Source organism: Oxyura jamaicensis, chromosome 3 (assembly GCF_011077185.1).
Source record: "Oxyura jamaicensis isolate SHBP4307 breed ruddy duck chromosome 3, BPBGC_Ojam_1.0, whole genome shotgun sequence".
In the NCBI taxonomy this organism is placed as follows: Eukaryota; Metazoa; Chordata; class Aves; order Anseriformes; family Anatidae; genus Oxyura; species Oxyura jamaicensis.
The window spans coordinates 70,216,969-70,229,069 of record NC_048895.1 but is presented as its reverse complement, the minus strand read 5'-3'; the positions used below and the strand labels follow the sequence as shown (position 1 = coordinate 70,229,069).

Below are 12,101 nucleotides of genomic sequence, written 5' to 3'. Positions count from 1 at the left end.
TTCAAGTGTGTTTAAAAACTTGAAAATACTTCGTCTACTCCCACTGATCTCATTTTCAGCTGCAAGTATTAACGGCATTTAAAAATCACGTGGCAATTACATCAAGGTGAGTATCCAAGAAAAGACTACTTAATCAGTGAACAATTTTGAAAATTCTGGTTTATGAAGCCTGAACAGAATTACAGAGAAACACGGGAACAAAAAGCAATCAGAAAGCAGTTTGCCTCAGCCAGAAACCTATCTTTTTCCTTCTTGCAGTCCTCTGACTTGCTTGCCAAATATCATTCATATTTTAAAAGAAACAAGGCCTAGGTTCTACAGAGAATAGTCTTGTTCATTATGCAATTAATTTGAAGAGCACAGTCTTCCCTGTATAATGAATTTTACATAAAAATAAGGGATTTCTCCATCCTTCTATAATTTTCATGTAACATCACCTTAGCTTTATTTCAAAGGAACTGGCCTTATGCATAAACTACCACAGAAAGCTTCAGGATAATTAATTTTGCCAGTATTTAAACATTTAAATATTTTCCATCCCAGAGTACGCAATCTTAATTGTCATCATCATTTATCCTGCAGAATGCTCTGTAGCTAGCTGAATCAAGAGGCTTCTAGGCAAAGCTTTGTATCTTACTTTTAAATCTGGAATACACATCCTGGTCAATCAGTAAACTTGGAGCAGCAAAACAGTACATCTAAAAAGCCCTGAAATTTGATACACTGCTTTCAATTCTACCTCCTATTTGTTTCTCATTTAAAGTTTTTGATAAGCAGCTGTATAATATGTTTGGTGGTGTTTTTTTTTTCATTTTTTTTTTTTTTAAATCTTTTTACCTTGTGAATCTGGTGTCTTAATCTGAGAAGATTCACATTTCTCTCTCCGTCGCTGCTTCTCATCTTCCCATATAGCTTGCAAACCAGGGTTTCTGCCAATCTGGGCTGAAGTACACAATAACACATGAAGGGAAGTCTGTCAACATGATGAAATGCATTCTTCCCCCCACGTTAAAAAAAAAAAAAAAAAAAAAAAAAAAGTATTTTTCAACTCTTGTCATTCTAACCTGTTATTTTTACTGCGATTCTTGCCTTACTCAAGGATTCAGTGTCATGCCAAAGTTATGGCATGAAACTCCTAATTGTTTCTAGAAAATTCTTTAGCTTTTGCTGGTCTTCTCACCAAGTTTCTGTATGTATATGTACGTACACATATACTTGATATTGGTATTTTACTTAGAGGTCTGAAGCCTTCTGTTATGCATTAACAAAACCCTTTTTGTATTGCTCTGAAAATAGACTATTTTCAAAATCTGTTAATGTTATGTTAATGTTATATTAATGTTAATGTTATAACATTAACAGATCACTAATACTGAAATCTGGAATCTGGACTGTGGCTTAACTAAGCTGAACTTTAACAAAGAGCTGACAATACAGTTTTAAAACATTTCATGTGCAAAGTAATTGATACTTCACCTTCAATATCCAGTTGATTTAAAATGTCAGCAGCTACTGCATCCACCTCCAATTCACAGGTACTTTGTGGCTCAACACCTTTCAACATTAAAGAACTGTGACAACATAAATAATGTTAGTTTATTTTATCAGTATGTTGATTTTGAAACATGCATCATCACTGTTTAACTAACATCTCAAGTATTTCAGGAGGGATGAGGATGAGTAAATGAATACAGAATTACCAGTTCCCATCCTCACCTGCGAAGTCTTAAATTAATGGTTATATCCAAATCTAATTAGATGGGGAATTTGTCTCTTCAGTTTAAAGGGATTATGCTTTTTCTTTGGTGGGTAGAAGAGAAAGAAGTGGTGAACGATACTAAATACTACAGCATTTATAATAACGTTCTCCTCATCAAGTATGAAATGGTTTGTAGAACTCTCAGCCAACAGACCACCTGTGTTAGCATAACCTTATATCCAGAAGAAATAGCAGGAAGAACTTTCCTTCCTTGTTCACAGTTCAGAGCAATCAAAACAGCGTAGAACTTCCCACTAAGGAAAGTGAAGCAAAAAAAAAAAAGTTTTATTTTTCACAACCTACCTTTTATTTAGAGGGTGGGTGTGCGCTTGGGTAAAGCCTGGTAAATACGAACAGGGTATTGGCATCCCAAACATAAGCACAATTAGGGATAACTAGCTTGGTAAAGACTTAAAACAGGAGAAACAGATTGAAGCTTATTGTGTAGTGATCTGATCATCTTCCTTTTCAGTGATATATCTGCTAAGGTCAGTGGCCTTCCACCTGTTGCTGTCAGTGAGCTAAATTTAAGAAGTCCATGGAGAAGAGAAACCTCTCAGATTTATGTCAAAGTCTGTTTACCCTTAGCAAACTTCTAGGGAAAGAGAGAAAATCCTTTTAATGCTATTAACAACTAAAATAGGCTATTCTTTAATTAAAATATGTTAATCTTTAAGATCCTCTGTCTAGGTTAATTATCTGGTTACTTACATCTGCATGTATTCTCTAACAACAACACAGCCTCAAGAATTTCAGTGTAGAATCTACGATATAATTCATCAGTATTCCCAATCCTCTGTAAGCTCTGAATAGAAGGCAGTGTAGTGCAAAGAGGCAGCAGATGTATTTAAAAGCTAGATATCCCTACACCTTCTCTGGAAATGAAGTATTAAGCTATCTAGACAACTGAAAGAAAGGTAAAATTAAACTGCTTAGACATATCGCTAACATTGTAAGAGGAAAATTCTGATGACTTCTCGGAAAACAGCCCATGCAAAGACCCACCTACAGTCCATGATGTAAGTGAATTGCCAAATGAAGGAATACTTCAAACACGTGCAACATTTCTTTTGTCTCACTTCCTTCTGGCCCCCAGCTTTCCTGGGTTACCCCAGAAGAACAACCCTTTTCTCCACAAACTGAGGTCCTACTGCCCAAAGGGCAAAGGCTGAGATATTATCTTCAAAAGAAGAAAAGGGGATGGGGGAGTGGGATAAATTAAGAAAGGGGATAAACTATAGATAAGGTCTTCTATAGACACATGCGAACAGCCTCATGTTCACAGCCCTGGTCATAACGAGGGACTTCAACCACCCCATTATCTGTTGGAGGGACAACGCAGCAGGGCATAAGCAATCCAGGAGGTTCCTGGAATGCATTGACGATAACTTCCAAGTGACAGAGGAGCTAACGAGGAGAGCTGCCATGCTGGGCCTTGTTCTCACCAACAAGGCTCGTGGGGAATGTGAAGCTCAAGTGCAGTCTTGGCTGCAGTGACCATGAAATGGTGGAGTTAAAGAACCTTAGGGCAGCAAGCAGGGCACACAGCAAGCTCACTGCCCTGAACTTCAGGAGAGCAGGCTTCAGTCTCCTTCAGGGATCTGTTTGGTAGAATACTGTGGGATAAAGCTCTGGAAGGAAGAGGGGTGCAGAAAAGATGGTTAATATTCAAGGATCACCTCAAGCTCAAGAGGGACGCATCCCCACAAAGAGAAGTCAGGAAGAAACACCAGAAGGCCTGCATGGATGAACAAGGAGCTCCTAGCCAAACTCAAACAGAAACAGGAGGCCTACAGAGGGTGGAAGCAAGGACAGGCAGCCTGGGAGAGATACAGAGAAATTGTCTGAGCAGCCAGGGATCAGGTTAGGAAAGCTAAAGCCCTGATAGAACTAAATCTGTCTAGGGATGTCAATGGCAAAAAAACAGGCTTCTATACGTGCATCTGTGATAAAAGAAAAACTAGGGGAAATGTGGGCCCTCACTGGAAGGAAATGGAAAACCTGGTTACCCAGAATATGCAAAAGACTGAGGTACTCAATGACTTTTTTGCCTCAGTCTTCACTGGCAAGTGCTCTAGCCATGCCACCCAAGCTGCAGAAGGCAAAAGCAGAGACTAGGAGAATGAAGAACTGCCCACTGTAGAAGAACACCAGCTTTGAGACCATCTAAAGAACCTGAAGTTGCACATGTCCATGGGACCTGATGAGATGCATCCAAGGACCTTGAGGGAACTGGTGGATAAGGTTCCCAAGCCACTCTCTCTTGTATTTGAGAAGTCATGACAGCCCAGTGAAGTTGCCATTGAATGTAACAAGAAAAATATAGCCCCCATTTTTAAAAAGGGGAAAAAAGAAGACCCAGGGAACTACAGATGAGTCAGTCTCACCTTTGTGCTGGGCAAGAACGTGGAGCAGATCGTTCTGCAAACTATGCTATGTCATATGGAAAACCAAGAGGTGATTGGTGACAGCCAGCATGGCTTCACTAAGGGCAAACTGTGCCTGACAAATTTGATGGCCTTCTACAACATGGCTACACAGATGGTGGATAAGGAAAAAGCAACTGACCTCACCTATGTGGACTTGTGCAACATGTTTGACATGGTCCTGTGTGACACCCTTGTCTCCAAATTGGAGAGACTTGGATTTGATGGATGGACCGTTATCCATTTGATTTGACGGACCACCTGGTGGATAAGGAATTGGATGCATGGTCACCCTCAAAGAGTTGTGGTTAACAGCTTGATGTCCAGGTGGAGACCAGTGATGAGTGGTGTTCCTCAGGGGTCAGTACTGCGACCAGCACTGTTTAACACCTTTGTTGGTGGCACCAACAGTGGGATTGAGTGCACCCTCTGCAAGTTTGCTGATAATCCCAGGCAGTGTGGTGCAGTCAACATGCTGGAGGGAATGGATGCCATTCAGAAGGACCATGACAGGCTAGAGAGGTGGGCCTGTGCAAAACTCACAAAGTTCTGCGAGGCCAAATGAAAAATCCTGCACCTGGGCCAGGGCTATCCCAAGCACAAATACAACCTGGTCAGAAAACAGATTGAGAGCATGCCTGCAGAGAAGCACTTGGGAGGGTGCGGGAGATGGTTGATGACAAACATAACATGAGCCAGGAACGTGCACTTGCAACCCAGAAAGCCAACCTACATAAAGATTAAGAAAGGCACTGGAAAACAAAAACTTTTCCTGGTAAGACTGTTAGATCACACTATTATGTAGAGACAAAACTGAAATTGTTAGGCTATAAATACTTCATTACTCCTGTATATATTTATCAACCTATGAAGAAATATTATCAGTTGAAATATCAACTGCATTTTTCATAATTCAGAAATAGTTTCCTGAATTGTTGGGGAGAACACTGAGATCTTCTAAGTAAATAAGAGAATTATTTTTAAACATAAAAGAACGAAGTTCTGAAACAGTTCATCTTTACTATTTTATTTAAATCTCACTTCTATACACTTACAGCTTGGTAGCTTTGTTTAGGCAAAGAACTGCATGACATGATGGAAATAAAACCAGTGTTAGAGTTTTAAGCAAAAAATTAAACCAGTCTTAAATAATCTTAAAATATTGGCATTTAGGGGTGTAAAGACAGAGAGGACTGGAAGGAGATATACAGTTATTTGGTCATCGATTCTGTCCATGTATCACTGTAATGCAAAGCTCTAGTTTGGTTGGGCAACTGATGTATAATGTGACTTTTGGGGAAAGGAAAAAATATTCTTCTACAATAAGCTGCTGGGGTTTTCTGTGATAACCTCATCTTGTCTATGGCAGACTCAGCTTCCAAGAATCATCTTTATTCTCGTATCACATTGTAACAAGGGAAACGCTATTGGGAAGTGAAACCCTGTATTATACATACTATAAAAATGAGAAACAGAACCAAAATGAAGGACAAGAAAAAATGAATAGGAATCATGAATGTAAATTTTAGAAATTGGTAGACACTTAATATTTTGAAAGCACATAATAATAAAGAGTAATTTCTGGGCAGCCATACTTTTACAATTTGTGATGTCAAGTTTTGTGGTTGCCTTAGTACCATAAATGTAATATTGCAAACTTTTTGCACTTTTATTTTGGTTTTTGCTCTGTTACAGGAAAATAATGCAGAGCAGGACATTTCTTTATTTTAAACACCGAAAAGCAGTCCAGCAGAAGCAGTGAAGCACCTATGCAAAATTCATTAATGACTGTAAGATACATATTAACATATGATTACCCATGCCTCCAGTCAGCAGTACTGGTTTAGAGCTTTTGTGATAATGAAAAAGAATAGATCATAGAACTCCTAAATCAAAGCAGCTCAGCCTTTTACCTGAAGCAGACTGCCCATGCCCTAATGCATACATACGGACTATCCATTGCCGTAATTTACCTTCCCTCCCAGTCACATTATCAATTGAGAAACAAGTCCACAATATGACCAGAATGCACACTTTTCATGTCACATGTCACTGCATCTTTCAATACTCCTACATCAAATCACATATCCTGAGAGCTATAAGGTTGCAATTATCAGGTGAGAAGACAGCATGAAAATGCCAGAAAATATCCAGTCTAAGCGGTCTGTTCATCACAGATTGCCCTATAGATACATAAGACTAACCATTGGGTTTATACCATATGAAAAAGACAATGTTAATGTAATCTCAAAATCATGATTTGAGAATCTCCCTATTAAAACAAGGTTAGAAAATAAGATTTATCATGTCCCAGCCAACACTTTTCATATCATCTAGGTTTCATTTTGTAAAACAGAACATAGATAGCATTGTTCACAAGACACAACTTGTAATACACATTTATGAAAATCAGGCCTAACTGAGGAGGAGCACAGGACTGGAGGCAACCTATCTGTACAAGAATAAAGTTTACTCTGATGAGAAGCAAGATAAATCATGATTGCAAAACACTGTGTTGCCATGACTAGACTACTAGAGATACTCAAACCAATTCATTTAGAATTCCCTTTTATACCTGCAGACTATGCTGAAAAATGGAAATACAAACCGTCTGTACCTTTGTAACTAAGCTCCAAATCAATTATTTTGAGACAAGGCAGAGAGGCTGATGAGAACGATCCTAATTTTTGAGGAAAGTAGAAGCTTGTTGGCACTATCCACTGCCATAATAACAATGTAGGATGAAAGCTGAGCTCACTGTACTCAAAGAAAGTAAGAAGGTCTGGTTCCTCAGGTGCTGAAATGTTGAACTAAAGTAAGAACTGACACAGTATTAAAAAATTACCCACTACAGTTTGCTAGATCAAAGCCCTCAAAAACCTTGAAGAATGGACATCAAGGTCAGTAACTTAATTCACCAATATTAATGGCAGGCTAGGGAAATTAGTTCTGTGATGACTGTCTCAGGTATTTATAATGTTAAACTGAGAATAGCAGATATAAAATGAATCCCACAGAGGACCTAGGAGACGTCACTCAACTGCACTGACAAGGACTCTACCCTTTCACATAAAAAAGTTATTATTCCATATTCCGTTCATGGAATAAAAACTTTCTTTTTCTGCACTTGTTCCAATGACTTGAATAACATACTTATTTTGCTAAAAGCCAAGTGGCTAAATAAAAACATGTACATTCAGACAAGTGAGAAAAGCAACTATGACAGACAGAAAACTAGTAGAAATCTTTAACATTATATAACTGCTAGACTGCACAATAGTGTCATTTGTCAGATCTCTCTGTTTCCACATTAAATAGAGTTCAATAGAAGATCTAGGATTTAAAAAAGAAAGCTTTTCTCAAAAAACATTTCGCCAATTGTTCTACTTTTAACACACCATGTCCAAGTGGTAGACTTGACTGTCAGATCACTCCAAGCCTGATGTTTATCAGAAAGTTCTCACTGGAACCCATGGAAGTGTTTCATGATTTATTATCAGCTACCTGAGGGATAAACATAAATGTGTCCTATATCAAGAATTCTTCTTGTCAAAGCTATTGGATAGCACTGCCTGTTTTTTGATGAGCTTTGCAGGTTCCAGTCTGGTAACACTGGCACGTATCATACCTAAAAACCTTACAACATCAGAGATTCCTGGGCACTACTGGCTTTGGACATCCGTCTACTTCATAACCGAATAACTCCAGAATTAGATTAAAAAAAACTACCTTGCTTAATAACGCAAGCTAACAACAGCAGCTAGTTAGTCATTAGTAATTCAGAGATTTATTAGAAGTAAGATAGGACATGGCTGGGTTAAATGGTGCTCTGGAGAAGCGGTACAGTAGCAAGGTGCTACCTAGCACTGAAGAATTTAGTCACCAAGAAACTTTGGCACAGTTCTCATTTTTTTCCAGAAATAGGAATTCACCGCTGGCATTTACTCGTGCAAAATGCTGCTAATGTTGCATACATAAATTCTGAGTAATGTTTTGTATATTAAATACCAGGCACCAGATTCAACCATTTACTATACTGTGCCACGAAGTCAAGAAATGACAAGTCACTGGCACAGCTTGGTCAAATCAGAGAACCTGGTATCACCTGCAGCAAGGACTTGGCAGATACACGCTAGAATTTCTCTATAAGACTGATTCTGAATGTACGCAATATCAAGAATAATGATTCTAAACAGATATCCGCATCATTAACATAAGGCAGCCCTATAAATTTTGTGGTCTCCAACAACATTTGACTCAGTTTTCCCCTTCTGCTTTTTCTTGAAAGACCAGCTAACAACCTAAAATATGTATAGGTGACACAGATTCGTGAGATCTTCTAATTTCATACAAATGAAGAGCAAAGACTTTAGAGTTCAGTACTGACATGTAAACTCCAAGTACTGCTGCAAGCATTCAAATGGTGAAATACAGTAAGAACTTTGTGCTCAACAATTCACAAAGCACTTAAATATTTAACTTGAGCTCTTCAAGAAGACTGAATAATAACACGAAGGGACTGTGCTGGCAGTGCACAACAAAGTACATACTAATACAGCTGCAGATATAGCTATACACAGAAAACTAACGTTTGGAGTATAGAATATACTTTGTTAAGGAAGAATAGAAGAGAAGGCAGGACACCTTTACACGTGCCCAATAATATTGTAGAATACAAGAATAAAACGACATGGAAAAACACTGAGTCACAATCACTTTAGGTAACAACTACAAGGGTTTTCTTGGATAGACATCTCCTATACCATCTGGGTCAGATCTATCCTCAGCAAGGTTGATCATAATGCTTTCGGGCCCACTAAACTGCTGCAGATGGAAGTTTTCAGAATTTTAAAGGAAATGAAGTAGGAAGGCAAACTGAAAGTGAGACAAACTACAATATGGCTATAATGACAAGAACACTGTTTTAAGTTGATGTCTCCCATAATTAATCCAGGAGAAACGAGGCAAATAATTTTGTATAGATTTAGAATAAAGACAAATCATGAACAGAAAAGAGTTTAGGTTTGTCACTTTGCAGTGACATGTGCATCCTATAGCACATGGAAGACAGCCATGCTAGAAAATCTTTAATAAAATAATTAATTTTCTAGACAAAGGAACATTTGACACAGTATCAAATGGGAAGCAATTTAAGTTGGAGGAGACGTAAATTAGTTCCTAAATTATTAAAGCAAGTAAAAAGCTGGCTAAAGGCAAAATTCCTACTGGTTATACAAAAAAGACAGCAGGGTTGATAAAAAAAAAACAAACCTTAGCATGGAATATGGATCAGTTTATGGGACTGAGTTTATTTCTCATCTCATTAATATCGTTGTCAGGAAATCCAGAAACGTACTAATGAAACGTGCTGATAAGACAGTCTGGTAGATATACTGGATAAATTGCAAGATCATAGTATCATAAAACAAGAGCTGTACAACTGAGAACTAGAATAAGAAAAAGTACAATGAAATTAAAAAATGGGATACAAGGCCCTATATAAACTTATAAGAGATTCCAACTAGAGTATTATCACTTGGAAAAAAAAAAGGAAGAGGAGAAACATCTTGTACTAATGAATCATAAAACGACTGTGAGACAAAGTGACATGGTAAAATGAGACTGTAAAAGATGTCAGGGAGAGAACTAACAATATCATTGAATAACACACTAAAGACAATTTGTTTGGTATTGTGGTGGTTTTACCCTGCTGGGCAGCTAAACTCCACCACAACCACCCTCTTACTCCCCCTGCTCAAAGAAAGAAGAGGGAGAAAATATGATGGAAAGGGCCCAATGGTTGAGATAAGGACAGGGAGGTCTCTCACCAATTATCGTCACAGGCAAAACACATTCAGCATAGGGAGATTAACATAATTTATTGCCCATCATTAGTAGGCTAGAACAGTCAGAAACTAAAAACAAACTAAAAACACCTTCCCCCCATTCACCCTCTTCTACATCTGCCCCCCGTGTGGCGCAGGGGAATGGGGAATGGGGGCTGTGGTCAGTCCCTAACACTTCATCTCCAATGCTCCTTCACGGTCACTCTTTGCCCTTGGCTCCACATCTTCAAGACGCCTCCAACGTGGGCCCATGCGGTGGGGTGCCGTCCTTCAGGAACAAACTGCTCCTCCATGGGCTACAGCATGGAGATCTGGTCCATGTGGGACCCATGGACTGCAGGGGGACAGCCTGCTCCACCAGGGGCCTCTCCACAGGCCGCAGGGGTACTGCTGCTGCCTGCCTGGAGCACCTCCTGCCCTCCTGCTGCACTGACCTTTGGGTCTGCAGGGCTGGTTCTCACTCCTGTCTCAGCTGCAGGTTTTTTTTTTTTTTTCCCCTTTCTTCAATCTGCTCTCCCAGAGGCCCACCCAGTGTTACTCCATGGCTTGGCTCTGGCCAGCAGCAGGTCCCTTTTGGAGCCGGCTGGAGCTGGCTCTGCTCTGACATGAGGCAGCTGCTGGGCTCTGCTCACAGAGGCCACCCCTGCAGCCCCCTGCATCCAAGCCCTTGGCACATAAACCCAGGACAGGTAATAGTGTGTAGTATGCAGGCTTCACGCTTGAACAAATTCCTACTGGCAAAAGCACAGAGTACAAATGGAAAGGCTTGATATTTGCCCCACTACTGTTAACATCCCATTGTTGAATGTGTGTGAGAGCTGGAGATAGGATGGCACGAGTGAAGTGTTACACCCCTGACTGTATACACAAAAGCATGGAAGCAGGGGGAAAGAAGGCTTGTGTGTAGAGCCATGAACATGAGAGCTTCGAGAGGAGACACCCATGGCTCCTACTGCACTGGGTGCATCCCTCTTTGGGTGCGACAGCCAAGGGAGAGCTATTTGCTTCCTTTTTCTGCTTTCCTCAGAATGCATCAAGTAACATCAGGTTAATTCTGGCCTACGTTATGATCCACCTCTCTACCCCCAAAAAGGTCAAGTAATTTGGCTCACATAACCTCGTCAGATAAAGGTTGAAACGTGCTATGAATGAAGTAACAAGCCCAGAACATGAGAAGTAATAGCCCAAGAAAAAACAGCTCTTAATTGAGTACAAATAAAACCATGAAACAACTCTCAGATTGATGTTGTTAAAAACTCAAGTTTTTAACACACTGGAAAAATAAGAAATATGGTTTAAAGGACTTGCTTTCCTCTGTGGAAGTGAATGATCCCAGCATATAATGCTAGCAAGCAGCATCGCATGTTGAACCTGATAAGCTGCTCAGGGAAGAATGACAGGAACTACCCAAAGACTAAGACTAATAGATGACAGAGTATTTAAAAAGACTTGTCAAACATTAAAAAGTAGCTTAAAAATGGATTTGTTACAGGTAAACTACACAAATTTGGGTTGCAGCAGATCCGGGCTGTTTCCCTCCCTCCCTCTCTCTCTCTCAACTGCAAAAAACAAATACATGCTTTTTCTTACAGAAGCAAAGCCATTACAAGCTGTAGACTATCAAACGTCTAGAAAAAATTAAGAGCATGGGAGACAGACATGAGAATTCTAAGCAGAGATTCTTACATAGCTATCTGAAATGGACAAAGTGGAACAGGGGCAGCATGCTATTTATCTTAGTTAAGGGTAATTACAAAAACAGAATCTGTGAACTGATGCGTAAGTATTCTCTGTGACTTTTAAACTGGTTTAGCTTTTCATCAGAAGTTGTTAGCTAGAAACATATTTTCTAAGAAACAGAAAACTAAATCTGCCTTATACATTGTTATTGTTAACTTCCAGTTAGATTCTCCCCACCATTTACCAAGGATACAAAATCTCAGATGGACGAAATACTAAGAAACAATTTTTTTTTTTTTTTTTAAAAAGACATATGAAACCCTGTATGTAGGGTTCCTTTAAATGTGAGACTGCAACACTGTAGTACATACAAGTTGCTATTAATGAGCA

At 39.3% G+C, this 12,101-nt stretch overlaps 1 protein-coding gene across 1 annotated transcript in view; it reads right to left on the bottom strand.

Annotated features, from left to right (window-relative positions):
* REV3L (REV3 like, DNA directed polymerase zeta catalytic subunit) overlaps positions 1–12,101 on the bottom strand; it is a 119,584-nt gene that overhangs the window by 53,089 nt on the left and 54,394 nt on the right. The window contains exons 6-7 of the mRNA XM_035322117.1: positions 1,477–1,571; positions 838–942 (exon numbers count right to left, since the gene is read on the bottom strand). Of these exons, the coding sequence (XP_035178008.1) occupies positions 838–942; positions 1,477–1,571 (200 nt within the window). The remainder of the gene's footprint in view (positions 1–837; positions 943–1,476; positions 1,572–12,101) is intronic.